Source organism: Dunckerocampus dactyliophorus, chromosome 1, assembly GCF_027744805.1.
Source record: "Dunckerocampus dactyliophorus isolate RoL2022-P2 chromosome 1, RoL_Ddac_1.1, whole genome shotgun sequence".
Lineage (NCBI taxonomy): Eukaryota > Metazoa > Chordata > Actinopteri > Syngnathiformes > Syngnathidae > Dunckerocampus > Dunckerocampus dactyliophorus.
Genome location: NC_072819.1, coordinates 37,976,545 through 37,995,123, shown reverse-complemented (window position 1 = coordinate 37,995,123; position 18,579 = coordinate 37,976,545). Strand labels below are relative to the sequence as shown.

The window sequence follows — 18,579 nt, the reverse complement described above, 5'->3', positions numbered from 1 at the left end:
GTAAACACGGCGACAGATTCGCTTGGAATTAAAATTAGGAAAATATTTTCAAAGAATTAAAAAAAATGTATTAAAGTCGTAAAGGCAAAACAATACGTATCTACGAAACTGGTTTCAAGAACACGCAGGACGTATTTTAGTAACAAAGCCGCGACCTCTGGAGGCTCCTTCTTTGTGTGTCGAATGTGCCAACCCGCGTTCAAGGCGTAGCTTTATAGCTATGGTAGCGCCTTTTGTTCGACCGAATGCCCGAATTATTCCACAATGAAATAATCGGGGCATTATATTTAATAAAACAATTCACTGTCTCCTCCCCTCACATGGCTTCATCCGGGACTATCTAACCAATTCATGTCGATTTGCGACCCTTCCGATCCGATGTGAGGCTTCCGAAGCGGCCAATCTTGAGGAACGTGGAGTAGTAAGTGTTTATTAGTACAGTAATGTGGTGTTTGACGGCTCGTTTTAGGGGAGATTGGCTCAAGTTAGCAAGCAAAGAGGGATGGGCATTATTATGCTGATTGTATTGCACTTTTTATATATTCTAACATAAAGTAGGAACCTTTATCTTCAACCTCTATATCAAGACAAGCGTGTAGCAGTTTTCGTCCTTTCGTCGGTGCATTTCCCCCCCTCACCACATAAGACCACAGATTTGTCCCAATTTGATTAGAGGCCTTTATTAGTCAAGTAACCCATATTGTTGTAATTTTCATGCTAAGTGACAGATTCAGAGGGTGAGGTCGTTGTGGAGGGAAACACAAGCGTCGGGTTTAATAACCAGCTGAACTAGCGTCAACTTGCAGTGAGCCTTTAGCAAATGTAGATTATAGTAACAGACTTAAAATCAAAGGTAGTAACATAACCTGCAACGTTACAGCGATAGCTTGTTCTTTAGCTAACTTATGTATCGCCAATGCAGCTAGCGTGTAGCTTTCGCTTTGCTACAGGCAGAGAGCCTCCTACACGATGATCAAATAAGTAAGCTATGTGGTTAGCTCGCTTTTTTGTCATCCCTAGTGTTGCACTTTGGAGGGGTGGTTAACATTTGTGCTGTGTGTGTGTTAGCTGCATTGTGAGTAGAAATAGCTGCACGGTGCTAAGCTAACGTTAGCTACATTATAATGTTTTGGTTAGCTGGGGAAGTTTCAGTATGCATATTTTGTCCAAAGTGCTGTTACGCTGTATGAAACTGAGGTTCAACTAGTTAGATTAGTGGTCGATAAATGTTATAACACTGGTATAAAATGAGCAGGCATCAGTGCAGTATAGAACGTTTTGTTTTGTTTGGGGAATTTGTTAGTCATGTGACTGCACGATAGCAGGTGCACTGTGTGCAAACAGGACTTGTCACATAGAAGCTTGAACTCTCTCTGTATTCTTTATCCTTTATTTTCCCTTGTTTCAGATGTAAACTACAACAGCATCTGACCCAGCCTCGGCTGTTGGCAATATGGGCCTGGACTTTGACGTAAAGACCTTCTGTCACAACCTGCGGGCCACCAAGCCACCTTATGAGTGTCCTGTGGAGAGCTGTCGCAAGGTCTACAAGAGCTACAGTGGCATTGAGTACCACCTTTACCACTATGACCACGACAACCCGCCTCCTGCACAGGCCATGCCCCAGAAGAAACGTAAGGGACGGCCTCCGCGTGCATCACTAGCTGGGTCAATGGATATGGACGATGGTGGCGGTAACGGAGGAGGGCAGGGGCATGGTGGAAATACACCTTGTAGCCCCAATCGGTCCGAGCTTTCACATTCCCCTAGCAGGGACACAATGACATATGCCCAGGCGCAGCGAATGGTGGAGCTGGAGATTCAAGGACGCATTCACCGTATTAGCATTTTTGAGAACATTGACGTAGTGTCAGAGGAGGACAGTGATGCAGAGGATTGCCCACCCTCTGTCACAGGTGGTAGTGCTGGAGGGGTGTGTAACGGTAGCGATGGCGGAGCTGGAGGTAGCGAAGTAGGAGGTACTGGCAAGGACAGGCCCGATATGCCGTCATCTAATGGGGGCAAAGCCACACCGAAGTCTGGGAAGCATAAAAGTAAAGAAAAGAAGAAGGATGGCTCTTCTCATCAACACAGCACTCAGTCAGGGCCTGCTGTCAAACTGCCTGAGGCAGTGTTTAGAGAACTGGACCAAGAGAGACCCGATGCCCCTGCTCGGCCATCGTCTTACTACAGGTGAGACGGATTGTGTGTATTTACTAGACTATTGGTGCTGTGCTTATTGACCTAGTCTGGAATTCTAACCTATATCTTCATACAAAGAAATACAAATGATCAGAATCAGTATATTTATTTTGTCTTCCAAGTGCTTCCATAAAACTTCAAGTTATTAAAAAAAATCACTCACTGCTCATACAGTTATCATCAATACAGTGGAAAGATAAATGAAGCCGAAGTTTAATGAATACATCATTGTGCAGGAAATGATTTGAACCCCAGTTTCTACTCGTCTGTTATTGACTCGCGACAATCCCTCACTTGTAATGAATTACTTTTGTTTAATGTGTATATAATTTCCTCCTGTCCAGGTACATCGACAAGTCTGTAGAGGAGCTCGATGAGGAAGTGGAGTATGACATCGATGAAGAGGACTACATCTGGCTCGACATCATGAATGACAAACGGCGGCTTGACGGCGTGACGCCCATCCCTCAGGAGGTCTTTGAGTACCTCATGGACCGTCTAGAAAAAGAATCTTACTTTGAGAGCCATAACAAGGTACTTATTGTTAAAACATTGTGACAGAGTGTAAGTTAGAATTAGAAAATGTAATATATGAATAAAATATCCCACTCTTCTCTTTCTAGGCAGACCCCAGTACCCTTATTGATGAGGACGCTGTATGCTGCATCTGTAATGATGGAGAGTGTCAGAACAGCAATGTGATCCTCTTTTGTGACATGTGTAACCTGGCCGTACACCAAGAGTGCTATGGAGTGCCATACATCCCAGAGGGCCAGTGGTTATGTCGTCGCTGCCTGCAGTCCCCAAGTCGAGCGGTGGACTGTGCTCTCTGCCCCAACAAAGGAGGAGCGTTCAAACAGACAGATGACGCACGCTGGGCTCACGTCGTGTGCGCCCTCTGGATTCCAGAGGTAAGGACATATTGTTCCCATCTGCAGTTCTGTTTTGGGCTGTGTTCATCTGCTGCACTCTTCGATACAGCTCAATATAATTGCCACCCGAAATACGCCGGTCATCTGAATTGTGCGTTGTGCCAGCACGGCAAAGCAACCCCTTTTTGTTGTTTAAACTGCATGGTGTTGTGATGCAGCTCTGACGTATTTAATTGATGCTTACATAGTCTCAAGAATTTAAGGTTCATGCATGCATGAATGAGAACCGTATTGATTTTAATATCCGTAAAATAACAGCAGGTAGATTGCTATTAAAGGGATCTCATATTTTTTATTTGCTCGACAGTTGTTTGATGCTTCTGCTTGACTGATCACCATAAAAATAATAATAAATTAGCAACTCTTTCTGTTGTTTGCTAAATTGTCCACCTTTAAAACCCTTTCTTTGACTTGGTCTCTGTTGAGACGCATCTCTCCAGGTCACTCGGGCAGTGAATGCCAGGAGAAAAGCTTTGACTTCCTTTCTGGAGAAATCATGTGGTGGTTTGGTTGCATAAATCTATAGCCCGCATATAAGATGACCTGTCTTTTTCAGACTTTTCTTCTTTCTTCTACACGGATCATACAGTAATGGTACAAAAAGTGCACGATACATACACTGTACCCCAAATTATTATGCAAACAGGATTTTAGTATCATAAACAATGAAATTCATGGATGGATTACTGATATCAATCTCGGACAACTGTCATAATTAGTGCCAGGTAAGACCAATTAAAAGAAAACTACTTAAAGGGGACCTATTATACAAATTTTCAGGCCTTTGTATTAAGTTCTGGACTCCTACAGAGCAGCTACACACGATAACCTGCACAGAAAGCTTTCTAGATGTTCAAGAATCTGCACCTCTTCCTGCAGTGTTTCCTGCCTCCCGTCCAAACGGTCTGTGTAATTTACTCCACCCCCAGCCCTCCTTGAGGTATGCCTCCCGCCGAGCCCATTCGCTGTGATTGGTCACACTCCCAAGCGTTCCTTAGGACTTCCGGACAGCCGCCGAAACCCTTTTGTCCGATTACTTGCACAAAATAAACACAGTTACAACACTGATAAATTGTTACTTACAGTTTGCTGTTCTGACTCTTCAACACGACCAAGTAACGTTGGAAAGGCATCGGACTTCAACAACAGTTTGGCAGGTAGTCCAGCTTCGTATTGGCCCATGTTTACAAAACAGTCCCGTGTGAAATGCCGTTGACAGATGAGCATATATTATGCCTTTTATGGTCATTGAAAGTGTGAAAATGACCTCAGCAAAGTATGTAGAGTTTCTGACTGACCACTTTCTTCCATGCAACGATATGAAGAACCGTACCTACTGTAGCTGTGGGAGGCTATTCTGACATCTTGCAAAGAAATTCAAGTAGAAACGCTCCAAAAACTCACAAGTTTAATGTAAGAATTGTGAAAGCTATATCAAAGAATGGGTCGTATGTTAACATGTAACTTGGCCAGTTAAAATGTTTGTGATTGAAATAGTTTTTCCTTTCAGTAAATATGACCTCCTCATGCTGCAAATTCAACAAATGACCATTTTTGGTTCTTAACAACCAGTGAAATGCTTTAACAGGAACAGTGCATTTTAAGTTTTTATTTTCTCCAGTTAACCTAACATGCATGTTTTTGGAATGTGGGAGGAAACCGGAGTACCCGGAGAAATCCTACACAGGCACGGGGAGGACATGCAAACTCCACACAGAGATGCCCGATGTAGATTTGAACCAGAGATCTTCAGAGCTTCTCAATCTCCTGACTCTGTGGCCAACGTAGCATTTTTGTATTCTTGTCAAAACATATTGCTGCAGTCCTTCGAACCAAAGATTCGTTTACAAGCTAACAAGCTAGTGCTGGCACAGGAGACATGCAGGGCGGCACAAAGGAGATTGACTGTAGACCACTGTCAGGGAATCAGGACGTAGAAAACAATGGGCAGCGCAGGCAGACGAGCGAGGGAAGAGAGAGACACTCAACTTCCCACAATGCAATTCTTCTTAAAAGGCCAGGCTCGGCCTGTAACAGTGTTCATACACTGTAATAAAAAAAAAAAAAAGCACTAAAAAAATGACAAAACAGCGAATCTGCGAAAGGTGAACCGCGATTGAGCGAGGGAATACTGTACACTGTTGCGCCACATTGCTGCAACGCTCATTTTATTTGTAACCTTCAATCTCTCAAGTCAAATGAATCTCCTTCTTGTAACTAAGAACCATACTCTCAGAAGTGACTAGAGTATTCCCTCATTCTTTTGTTATTGTGTTCTGTCCCCACTGATGCATTCAATGTGGCGTGCTTTTTGTATTTTCCTGTGGTACTTTTTTGAAGGAAACCACCCAAACTGAGCTGAGACAGTACTGTACCCCTGAAAAATACTAGTTGTTGCTTTACTCACTCAGCTGTCTTTGCCATATGTATAAATTACAGAAGGTGATACCCAACCACTATACTTCGTTTCAATGCAGTAACCTCTATTGTTTATCACAGTCTAGTAATAAAGTTAACTTTGCTGCTCCTCAGGTCTGCTTTGCTAACACAGTCTTTCTGGAGCCGATAGACAGCATTGAGCACATCCCTCCTGCACGCTGGAAGCTAACCTGCTACATCTGCAAGCAGCGGGGCTCAGGGGCCTGCATTCAGTGTCACAAAGCCAACTGTTACACCGCCTTCCACGTCACGTGCGCGCAGCAAGCGGGCCTCTACATGAAAATGGAGCCTGTCAGAGAGACTGGGGCAAATGGAACCTCATTCAGCGTCCGTAAGACAGCTTACTGTGACATCCACACTCCCCCAGGATCAGCCCGACCTTTGGGAGGAGTCGGTGGTGCTAGCATGGCGTCATCTCAAAGTGAAGGAGAACTAGAGGAGGACGACGAGCCCAGCATCGGCCATGATGAGGACTCCAGAGGCTGGAGCTCAGAGCGGGCCAAGAGGGCCAAGGCTAAGTCCAGGCTGAAGATGAAGAGAGCGAGGAAGATCTTGGCTGAGAGGAGAGCGGCTGCTCCAGTAGTGTCTGTGCCCTGTATACCACCCCATAGGTAAATGTTGCAGTAACACGCATAGACCTACACCTCACATTAAATTTAAGTTAAGTTAAATTATGTTTTTTTTTTCATTTAGGCTAAGCAAAATCACCAGTAACTTAACAGTACCCAGGAAGAGCCAGTTTATGCAGCGACTTCACAGCTACTGGACACTAAAGAGGCAAAGCCGCAATGGCGTGCCTCTTCTCCGACGTCTTCAAACCCACTTGCAGTCGCAACGACATGTTGACCCCCTCCCACCGCAGCCTTCAGCCCAAGTTCCTGTGGTATGTTGTGTAGAAGAGTGGTGAAGTATTTTCATTATTCACTGCAGTCTTTCCTGTCATTACGACCCCTCATGTGTTTGCACTTGATTCTGATGCTACAGAGGGACAGTGAAGAGAAACAAAGTGCTTTGAAGGAGCAACTGAAGGCATGGCAGAGACTAAGACACGACTTGGAGAGAGCCAGGCTGCTAGTGGAACTCATCCGCAAGAGAGAAAAACTCAAGAGGGAAACGGTGAGACAGAAGTTTGAGACCACAATTCCTAACACTGCAACACAACCACTCTAGTGGGATTGTATGAATATGACATGCATGCCTCTTGTGCTTTTAACAGACGCCTAGAAATAGCAGCATTTTTGGATTAATCTCTGTATTCAGATCAAAGTGCAGCAGATGGCGCTAGAGATACAGCTGACGCCCCTTCTGGTGCTTCTGAGGAGTACATTGGAGCAGTTACAGGAAAGAGACACTAACAACTTCTTCACCGAGCCCGTGCCCCTTGCAGAGGTACACTGAACTGTCTACTCAAACAAATTTTTGTATGTTATACCATTGTGTAATGGTCCGTATTCATCTCAATATTTCTGTCTATTGGAAAATGAAACAACTAAATAGATTTCCATAAGAGGTGCATCGATTACAATTTTTTTGACCGATCTTTAAAAAGCTTAACCTGCTAATTCCGATTTTGGCTGATATGGATTTTTTATTTTTTATTATTTTTTTAAATAACCGACAGCATCAAATTTCAGTGTTCCCCTCTTATTATTTGAAAAGCATTAAACAATACCCCAGAAGCAATGCAAAGTTCAATGACTTGAACGAATGAAAAGTTTTACAAAACCCCTGCCCAAACTACTAAATTATATCAGTTCCTTTTAGTCTTTTATTTTTCACATTTTACAAACAAACAAAACCTGCACAACCGGTTGCATTGCAGACCGTATTTGAGCCTCATCCCAAAAATAAAGTGCACAGTGACCGAAAATGTCTGGTCTTCCGATGCCTTGAACGCCATAATTTTCCCCGTAGATGCTTAACTCCTTAACACTTAACTTAACACTGCTCATAAGGACGAACAGCGGGCCACTGCCTGGCTCTTCTTCGTCGAGCTTAAGCTTTAGCCTTAGCTCGATTGCTAGCCGTCAGTCTGGCAGAGCAGAAGGGGATGGTGACTGACTTTCAGACTTTTTTGGAGGTAGAGCATATCGGGGGATAAAATTGGTTTCATGTGTTTTTAAAAAAAAAAAAAAAAAAAAGAGGAAATCGGCGCAGGTGTAGTTTCCACTGAAAATTAATTGCTTACTGTTGATTGTAAGAGCCCAGGGAAGGAATGACATTTGCACCTCCTTAACCAATCCCCCTCAACCTTAGCTGACCATTCCAACACCCGTCCAAAAAGTGTCTCACCCCACTAAGCAAAAATGTAAACTTGCCTGAATACTGTATAGGTATAATAGTTGATTGAAAACAACTTAAGAGGTAGACTTTTAACCTCCAATCACACATTAGAACTTAAGTCACAAGTAAATTTCATTTTTTTTTTTCAGTTTAATACTAATAGTACTAAATCTAAGATGTGCCTGCATTTTATTTATGCAAATTTGTCAATAATAGTGTGATTTGCTTTGTGACTTTCATCCATGGTGGCTGCAGGTGCCAGACTACCTGGACCATATTGACACTCCCATGGACTTCCAGACTATGTGGAACCTTCTAGAGTCCCACCGCTACCTCACTTTTGAGGCATTTGAGGCCGACTTTGGCCTCATAGTCAACAACTGCCTCAAGTACAACGCCAAGGACACTGTTTTCTACCGTGCTGCCCTGCGGCTCAGAGAAATGGGAGGAACGGTCATCAGAATTGCCAGGCGGCAAGCGGAGCGTATCGGCTTTGACTACGAGACTGGTATGCACCTTCCACGAGAGCCAAGCCCAGACACTCGGCGTGAACAAGACAGGGAACGGGAGCGAAACAGAGAAAGAGAGACAGACTGGCAATTGTCGTCGAATGAAGATGGTGAGTGGAGTCTTTCACTTTTTGGTTGCCAAAGAAAAAAATGCTATGATCCTCCAACAGACACATCACATCACTTTTGCTTCATTAACTGTGCGTTTTCTTTCCCCGCGTGTCCCACAGAACTTCTCCTGCCAGAGAACAGGCGTCGCCTACCATTGGAGGAGCAGTTGCATTACGTGCAGGCGCGTCTTGAGGAGGTCATATCAGGGAAACACAGCATTGGCCAGTCTCGCAGAGCCAAAGCTTTAAGGAAGGAGCTCAGCGTCATTAAGAGGAAGCTGGCCCACCAGCGAGAGGGCTTGGGGTCCCGCGAATCAGTAGGAGGAGGTGATCGGGGTTCCCACTCCCATCACACATCTGCAGGACACCATGATGAAGGAGAAGAAAGCAGCAGTCAGGAGCTTGGTGGAAAAGGTCAGTCTATGGCACTTAATTGTTTTTGTGCCTGTGTGTCTGTGTTCAGTATATATCATTAAAGGTCTGTGTTTTTATTTTTTAACCCCCTAAGATCTGAGTGTGTCCTCGTCTGCCTTGGCTCCAGAAGTGGGTCGCCGGACATCTGTTCTCTTCTCCAAGAAGAACCCAAAAATGGCTGGACCTCCAAAAAGGCCGGGGCGACCTCCAAAAAACCGAGACACTAGCTACGCCACAACAGGAGTAACCCCCAGCCCGATCGGGCCGCCTCAGTTGCCCATGCTGTCACCAAGTAGACAGAGGAAACGTCCGCGCAGCCCCCACTCTAGCTCCAGCTCTGACAGTGACAGCGACGACCTACTGCCAGGTACTGTACACACACTCCTGATTCAAAATTTTAAGACCAGTACAAGAATTTGCATTTTGCACTGTTGGATCTTAAGGAGGATCTTAAGTAGAGCTTCAAAATGCAAAAAGAAGAAATGGGACTGAGACAAAAACCAAATCTGAGTAAGCAATTTTTTGCAAACAACCATTAAAGTGAAATAGGCTGTTCATCAGTTGATCAAAAGTTTAAGACCACAGCATTTAAAATCCTAAATCTTTGCAAAAATGTGGACTGAATGTCATTGTCTGTCAGGTATTCACACTGTAATGATCTCTTGATGACAAAGGGAAAAAAGCTTTCTCCCTTTGAACGTAGTCTTATTGCTGAGCTGCATAAACAAGTCCTCTCGCAAGCGAGCCATTGCTGCTGTGGTTGGACATTTAAAACTTCTAAAACAGTGGTTCCCAAACTTTCAGTCGCATACCGCTTTAGACATTTGACTTGAAGCCATGTACCCCCTGCTCCTGCACACTTAATCTTCAATAACGTTAAATATTGAGCATGATTAATTGGTTAATTAATTTTACAGTAAGTGAGCAATTCTGGTTCACAAATGTGTATTTTGTACGGTAAAAATTTTGTAAAAGTTTTGCGTGAGCACTGATAAATAGATAGGTATTCGTCCTACATATCTTTTATTTCAGCTGGTTGTTGGGATGTTTAAATGGGTTGAACTTGAGCTTCCAAGGGTTCCCTTGGGGTTTTCTGAAGCTGTGGCGGTGGGCTGCATTGGATTGCTGCTGCTGTGTCATGCCACTGCTGCGTCTGCAAATTTTTTTTAATATGACCAATACCGGTAACAATTTTTATTACTTATTCATGTATTAACTTATTTATTTAACGTTTTTCAACCAGCAGAACATGAACTGAAAACATTGAAAAATTGTTAATTTAATAGCAAAGTTGCTGAGAGCACTTAGAGCGGTGGTCACCAGCCTTTTTGAGCCTACGATCCCTGGTCTCTGCAATATATATTTAAATTATGTACTGCAATTGGCTGGCGACCAGTCCAGGGTGTACACCGCCTCTCGCCCGAAGTCAGCTGGGATAGGCTTGAATTTGTAAAATCAAGTTTGTGATTAATTCTGTTTTCTAAAGCATGACTTGAACATTACTTTGATAACCCATTCACTTCTCTACCCCAAACATTAAAGAAGTTAGAGCAGATTTTGTACTGGCAAATACTGCCTTTGGTCCCCACGGACCTTGGCAAGTACAACCGCACTACAAAATATATAATAACTTAAGCTGTGAAAATCTGTTTTTAAAAGTCAACAGAGTATCCATTTACATTTTTTTGATCATCAAAAAGTTTGTCTGCAGATAGATCTTAAGGTCAATTAATATCCCATGTACCTTTTTATCTTGTTCTATAGCTCCGGCCCATGAGTTTGAAAGGCTTAAAATTGTACTTAATTTTCCAAGAACTAATTTGACTAGATGTGGTCCAACACTCCGATACAAAATTGAAGATGAAGAAGTAATCTACCTAACAAACATGTATATGAATGAAAATACACCCGATATCATCTGAAAAATTGCATTTTTAAGAACTTCCGCACAGACTCTCCTTACAGAGCTCGCACGCTCTGTCAGATTTTTTTTTCATCGATAAAATAAGGGTTTTGTAACATTGCTAATTATTGGTTGTTAGCATTAACATTTCAGCCTTTTTTCATTGTGCCTTTTGCTCTATTTTTACCATTTTTGCCGTTGTTTAAATTTTGTTTGTTCTTTGATACAATGACAATTGAGCCACGGGCCACGGATGACCCTCGAGCCACACTTTGGCCACCCCTACTTTTTTGGCTGTTCGTTGGGGTTCGGGCTTGTGGCGTCAGCTACAGCTACAACTCGGCTTGTTGACTCAGTGTCATGAGCGAGTGATCAAGGTTGAGGAGAGAGAGACTGGTCAATGCATTACAATAATCAGGCCTAACAAGCCGCAGCTCGAAGGTTTTTTGGAGGTGCACGTCTGTGGAGTTGTAGTTGTGCCTTAATTTTAAGGTAGCAAAGGCAGATTTTCAGCCATATTAAGGTGCAATAATTGCTGTTGTGTTCTCAGGCACATTGCTGCACTGTCTCTCTCTCTCTTTTTTTTCTAATATTCTCGCGATCGACTGGCAATGTCCCAAAGATTGACTAGTAGCTCACAATCGACAGGTTGTTGACCCCTGACTTAGAGAGTCTAAAATTGTGAGCCTCTTTTTGTTACCCGAGCTATGTAGTCCAATAGTACGAAAGTACAACATTTTGTACTATTTGACACAAACCTAGTGTTCATTTGATGCCTGTTTTAGAGTAATACGAATACATGGGGAAATTACATTTTTAGTTCAAAATAACACTTAACAAAATTGACAGTTTCAATATTTGTGTTATAGAAATGTGTCCTGTATAAACAGTATATATTCAGAGCCCAAGGTTATGATAGATAGCACAGGTGTATCCAACCTCCAGCACTATTTAAGCTACTTTGACAAACAGAAAGTAGACGTTAGCTATTTGTTTTATGTGACGGCCAACATTTAAATTGTACTTTATTTACAAAACACATCTTCACTCAGTGTGCTCATTTGTCATTCAATATAGGTGTTGTCTGAATAGAACACTTATAAAAAAAAAATACTAAGAGGTGAAGCAAATATTCTTTGAACTAATCAACTACTCATCAGCTGGTGAACTACTGCTAGCATACAAGCTACCTGTTGCAGACCCCTATGATAGCATCGCTATCTTAAAGTTGGACTTGTGTGCTTATGCTGAACAACTTCGACACACATTATAATGACAACAAGAGAGCAAGATTGTTAAGCGTCACTTTCAAAAAGTAAGTTGGCATGAACGTGATAACCACTTGTAGGTCGTTCATGAGACAAAAACGAGCTAGCTAGTTCCCGCCAGAGAGGCAGTGAGCCATGCAAAATGTGTTGACAAAGATGCCAGAGAGTCGAATGAGTTTGAAACGCGAGCGATCACAGACGCTCACATAGATAGGCTTAGCATGTGACAAGCTGTCATCAAATGACTACACATTTACTTTTCATTCTCTTGATAATAAGAAACACAGTGAAAGTCAACACAAGACCGTTGGCGCACTTTTATCTGCAAACACAATCAGCAGGCGCCAACAGGGCAGACAGGCGCTTCCGGTGCGTGTTTATCAATTTTTTAAAGCTATGGTATTAAACTTTTGATCAGCTGATGAACAGCCTATTTCAGTATAATGGTTGTATGTAATAACTTGCTTACTCAAAATCTCCCATTTCTTCCTTTTGCATTTTGAAGCTCTACTTAGAACCTCCTTAAGCTGCAATAGTGCAAAATTTAAGTTCTTGCAATTTTTCAACTGGTGTTAAAAGTTGATCAGAAGTATACATATGTATTAACACCAATTTTACATACTCCTTCACCTTGCTATGTGTGTGTAATACACAGGTTTGCCAAGTAACGGTTTTGACGGACGAAACCAGCCCGTGACTGAAAGCTTTCGTGTATATAGAAATGACACCCGTCTTCCACGTTCCAGCTCAGACTCAGAGTCCACCACCAGTAGCAGCAGCAGCGCTGCCTCTGACCGTACCAGGTGATATGTCTTATCTCTCTGGTCAGTTACGTTACACAGTGATTAATAACATGTTGATTGGCTAAGTAAATATGACTGTAGACATATCATACAACATATGTATATAGTTAAACACTCATTCATACTTTTCCCTTACAGTACGACCCCCTCAAAGCAAGGCAGAGGAAAGGCCTCATTCTCTCGCTCCGCCTTCCAAGAGGACAGCAGCGAGGAGACGTCCGGCACTGAAAATGAGTCATACTCAGTCGGAGGGTCACGGGGAGTTTCACACTGTGAGTTCGACCGGTTTGGTTTTGAGAACACAACCATTGTTAAAGACAAATCTTAAGGTGGCTTGGTGGTGACCGTGCTGTTGTGTCCCTTGCGATCAGTGGTTCGTGGCCGAGCCAGGTCAGGATGCTGGATGACCTCAGATGATTATTCTTCTTTGGAGGCTCTAGACTTGGTGTGGGCCAAGTGCAGAGGTTACCCTTCGTATCCTGCTCTGGTGAGTCCACGGTCAATCAAATAGAACATTTGACACTTGGTGGTCTGTGGGTTAAACAGTGTGATGTTTGTTTGCAGATCATTGATCCGAAAATGCCCAGGGAGGGGGTGTTCCATCGGGGTGTCCCCATCCCTGTCCCCCCATTGGATGTTCTTAAACTTGGCGAGCAAATGACCCAGGAAGCCAGGGAGCACTTGTTCCTGGTCCTCTTCTTTGACAATAAAAGAACCTGGTTAGTGGTTTGCATTGACACACTGTCTGTGTTTGTCTCTTGTTGAATGGTCTCTCTCAATATACAGTATTTATGGTGACATAAGTGGAGTAGTTGCTAAGTCCCACCTGACTCAATAGAATAGAATAGAATATACTCTGTGTTCAGAATGCACAAGCTCTGAAATCTGTGGTCTGACACCAAGACTGCTTAATCTTCTCAGAAGGCTGAGACCATTTGAGTATTTCCTAAAGATAAAATGTGTGTTTTCAGGGAAGCTCACATGACTATCAACGACTGTATCTTTTTAAACGCTTCGTGTTTCACCAGGCTGGCCATCTAGCGAAACTGGGTCTGTTGTCAGTTCTTGCATTTTGTAAATCGTAAGCTCCTTTGTTTTCGACACATTAATTTCTGTCTGTCCAGACACCGTGTTTCAAGGGCCTTTTGTATGGGAAACATAGGAGGCCTTACCAGAAAGTTCTGATTTATGTAGCTAGCCGACTAAGGCCATGTCGTCCGTGTATTTAATCAGTTTAAAATTATTATCTTTAAGTAAGTAAGTTAGTAAATATTCATTTGTAAAGAGCGAAAAAAACAAAGGTGAAAAGACACTACCAACGCAGCCAGATCTTATGACGAGCTCTCCCGACAGGATGTTGTTAGCACAAACCCTTTGAGGACGGCAAGACAGAAAGTCTCTGATCCAGAGCATCAGGCCCTTTTTAATATTTAAATCTACCAGCCTTTATAAAAAATGTGCAATCTCGTTTAGTTAAAAGATGCACTGAAATCTACAAACAGAATCCTCGCTTATGCTTTAGCAAGTGAAAGCTGCCCTGAGATTGCTTCGAGCACAGTCAGTGCAGCATCATTAGCACCTCTTTACTTATTATAGGCAAACTCTAACAGGGGTCTCAAACTCGTGGCCTGCGGACCATTTGCGGCGCACCAAATCGTATCTTGCGGCCCGCGACTGGACATCAAAGTGTAGTGTAACTGCAGCCCGCAACATCTGGGCAAGCTCAGTGTTACTTCCATACTTACAGGGGCAAATAAACACCAACACTGCACTAACAGTGGTGTTATCACATGGACCGGGGGAGGGATGGCTCTTTAGCGTCATTGTGAGTCATGTATTGTGAATTGTATCGTATCGTGAGGTACGCTGAGATTCCCAGCCCTACTCTGAATACTTGATGCGGCCCAGCCTCACCCAGACTCTACCTCCACTGGCCCCCAATGAAATTGAGTTTGTGACCCCTGCTGTATAGGGTCTAGTTCAGGGGTGTTTACACTTTTTCAGCCTGCGAGCTACTTTTAAAATGACCATGTCCCAAATATCTACCTCCTACTATATATGTGTGCAAGTATATATGTGTGTGCTCGCGTGTGTGTGTGTGTGTGTGTGTGTATATGTGTACAGTGTGTATATATATATATATATATGACGTATGAATTTTCAGGTCAAACTTTGGAGTTTAATAAACCGCCATGTGATGTGTTAGTCAGAAAAAGCACAGCACCAGTACTCCGGTTTCCTCCCACATTCCAAAAATATGCAAGTTGGGATAATTCTGTGGTTCCCAATTATTTTCTGTCATGAGGGAGAAAAATACCCCCCACCCCTCATACTACGACGAATTCATACATGTTGGCAGGTCTGCACTAATATTGAAAGTACCCCCCTGACAGTTCACCCGCCCCACTAATTGAGAAGCACTGGGTTCATTGGAGACTCTAAATTGTCCATAGGTATGAATGTGAGTGTGAATGGTTGCTATTTCTACCCTGCAATTTGCTGGCGACCAGTCCAGGGTGCACCCCGCCTTGCACCCAAAGTCAGCTGGGATAGGCTCCAGCACACCCCCGCGACCCTAGCGAGGAAAGCCGGCATAGAAAATGGATAGATGGACCATAGCACAGGCAACACAGTCTGGATGCATGTATTGACAAATGTTCACCCTTTTTGTGAGGAGTAGAAGAGTTACTGTACACGTGGTGTCTTAATTTTTAACTGTATTTCACCTTTTCATTCACACACAGCATCAGTATGTCGCTGAAGTTAACTGCAGTATAGGACTTGATGAGGAACCAGGAGTCAAACGAGCAATCTTCCAACTTAGCACCTGAGCCACGCTGCCCTCATTAAGTGCTTTTCAGTTGGCGTAGTGATTTTCCTGAGTGAGCACACTTGTCTCACTTTGTGGCTGTGGTTCAACGGAAACTGAGTAAATAATGAAAGAACATTTCACAGAAATAGGCCAAAGGTGTTTTTCGGAACTGAAGAGGAGGGGGAACAACCAACCTGTCATAATGACCGATTGCTGGAAACTTAATTTGTTCTGAAACCATTTTTATTACATTATATCTATATCCATATCTATATCACAGTACTATTAAATGAAACTTGGATACACTTTAGAGCAGTGATTCCTAACTAATGAGTTGCGGGTGCCCCCAAGAGGGCCGCCAAAATATATCTGTTTTGAACCTATGTGCCGCAAGGGCCGTGAGTTGAATGGTGCAGCAACCAGCAAGAATACACTGTTTTGCAGTGCACATATGTGAGGAATGTTACAAAATTTAGAAATATGGAAAGTCAAGTCTGTGATTACTGCTGTCTGATAAAACATGACTTGAACTTTAATTTGATTTTCTCTACCACAAGTATTAAAGACGTTAAAGTACATTTCATACCGGAAAATAGTGCCCTTGGTCCCCATTGCTTTAACACTGAGTTAAGACAAAAGCTGTGATCGACCCACGGACCTTGGCAAGTACAATTGTACTACAAAATATATCATAACTTAGGCTGTGACATTTGTTTTAAAAGCCAACAGAGTAGCCATTTACATTTTTTTTGATCATCAAAAAGTCCAGGGAAGAAAATCAAGTATAATAATGCAGCAGGAGCATGCTGTATTCGTTTCCACGCCACACTACTAATTGCATGTGCACAGTAATTCCGGGGGAAAATTAACAGATTTTAATTAAATTTCATCTGCAGATAGATATTAAAGTTCATTTATATCCTACATACATTTTATCTCGTCCTGAAGCTCCGATCCATGAGTTTGAAAGGCTTAAAGTTGGACTTAACTTTTCTGTACAAGAATGAAAATACACCCGATCAAATGGAAAAAAAATAGCTTTTTTACGGACGTCCCCATGGATTCTCCTAATTGAGCGCACACGCACAGTGTTAGATTTTTGCATGGCTAAAATACAGGGATTGTATGTCTTTTGACCTGGACACGCCACGCTGGAAAACGTCCTTACTGGTGGTGGTACTTGCTGCTTGTTTTGAAGCATTGACTGAATTGAAGTGAACTCTGCATAGGAATGGCAGCTGCAGGAGGCATCTATAAAGGGGGAGCTCTGATTCGCTGAAAACTTGTCAGTCCACCTACTTGCAGATTTTCATGGCAACTCGAAACTGAAAGTGCAAATGCATGGATTCCAACATGTGCATTCCCGAGCAGAGCATGATATAGCTACAACCTTGCTAGCTCAGTACGTGCACATTTTGGAATTATTTCTCAAGTTTCACCTTCGGATTATAAACATGCCAATTTGAAATGACTATAAAGTGCTGCAAGCGGGGAGTAAAGTGCTTTCTTTTCAATACAGTATCACACGCAACCCATATGCAGGGCAGTGCTGATGAGCCCGTTTATAATCTCACTAAATGTATTAGTCCAGAGTTTCATACTTTGTTCTTATGCAGATGTTTGTGCCACATCAAAATGTGCAGCTTTCCAAATAGCATCATTGCCACCATACTTGAATTGGATTATTTCTTGTTAATTTCTCAAGACAAACCTGTCTTACAGTTGATAGTAGGAGAACATGTTATTTTAGTTGGTCATGATTTTCAAATTACTTTGGTTCAGATAACATATTTAGAGTAATATGGCACTTTTTCTATAACTTACATTGCATATTGCAAATATGAACCGAAATTGACATTTCTAATACATATATGTGTTTGTGTGCATGCAGGCAGTGGCTACCGCGCTCCAAGTTGGTACCACTCGGGGTGGACCAGGAGCTGGATAAGGAGAAGATGCTAGAGGGCAGGAAATCAAACATCCGCAAGTCCGTACAGGTTGCCTACCACCGGGCGATGCAACACCGCAGCAAAGTACAAGGAGACCCAAGCAGTGAGACCAGCGACAGTGACTAGGATCGGTAGAGTGGACTGTGTGTGCGTGTGCGTGTGCCACTAGAATTCCCCACTTCATCATGGAACCCATGAGCTGGTGTCAAGTATCACCAAGCTGTGTTTAATCTGATATGTGAAATAAATGTATTTAAGAGAATAACTAATAATCATGAAAAATGATAAAATATGCAGAATCATGAATGACAGTAACCCATGAATGTGGATCAAAATGTTGATTAAAAAAAAAAAAAGATGAGCTAGTGGTTTACAGAAAACAGAGTTAAAAATGGTTGAAAAGTAAATGCATAGAGTGTACAAGAAGTGCACACACTGGAATAGCTGCCATCACCCGAGCACATGTTCACGTTCATCACCCTCCTATCCCACAAACAGGCCTGGTGCTAAATGTCCAGTCCCTTGCAGAGAACTAAGAGACTATTGCAGCCTAAATTGTGGGTGAATTTCATGTTATTTATTGTGTACTGTTCCTTTTACAACATCTCCCCGACCCAAGCTGGCTTCAACACTTTCTTACTGTTGTTTTTTTATTTTGTCTGTTACTTGTAATCATGGATGTCACTTGTAATCACGACGCCTCCTGTTTTTAGGCTTTTGTAATGTCGCACAGGTCAGTGACCAAACTGAGATGCGCCATGTCCTCGTCCTGGGCTGATCACTTTAGAACTTTTATATGAACACAGATTGCATAAGAATAGAAGTTTAATAAAAAAACAATAAATGAATGACTTTTTAAACATGTGGTCTGCTTTGTGAGTCAACCTTTTTCAGTGTTTTTCCTGGTTCCGCCTTCAGGTTAACAGGTAATGACATACTGTACTCTACTCACTGT

General features: G+C 42.7%; 1 protein-coding gene across 2 annotated transcripts; it reads left to right on the top strand.

Annotated features, from left to right (window-relative positions):
* The first annotated feature begins 167 nt into the window (after positions 1-167).
* brpf1 (bromodomain and PHD finger containing, 1) lies at positions 168-18,484 on the top strand. 2 transcript variants are annotated; one of them, XM_054793139.1, is made up of 16 exons: positions 168-421; positions 1,409-2,193; positions 2,547-2,736; positions 2,826-3,113; positions 5,667-6,184; positions 6,267-6,456; positions 6,558-6,689; positions 6,834-6,962; positions 8,112-8,475; positions 8,596-8,889; positions 8,984-9,256; positions 12,716-12,863; positions 13,002-13,135; positions 13,235-13,350; positions 13,428-13,582; positions 17,567-18,484. In XM_054793139.1, the coding sequence occupies exons 2-16, from the start codon at positions 1,454-1,456 to the stop codon at positions 17,748-17,750; spliced, it is 3,855 nt and encodes a 1,284-aa protein (XP_054649114.1). In that variant the 5' UTR covers positions 168-421; positions 1,409-1,453; the 3' UTR covers positions 17,751-18,484. The 2 variants fall into 2 exon arrangements, with proteins under 2 accessions (XP_054649114.1, XP_054649115.1); XM_054793140.1 differs by lacking the exon at positions 168-421 and adding an exon at positions 632-981.
* Positions 18,485-18,579: the final 95 nt, after the last annotated feature.

Coding starts and splice junctions, on each gene's coding strand:
- brpf1 (XM_054793139.1), top strand. CDS start 1,454: ATGGGCCTGGACTTTGACGTAAAGACCTTCTGTCACAACCTGCGGGCC. Junction 6,690..6,833: donor AAAAACTCAAGAGGGAAACG/GTGAGACAGAAG, acceptor CTCTGTATTCAG/ATCAAAGTGCAGCAGATGGC. Junction 6,963..8,111: donor AGCCCGTGCCCCTTGCAGAG/GTACACTGAACT, acceptor TGGTGGCTGCAG/GTGCCAGACTACCTGGACCA.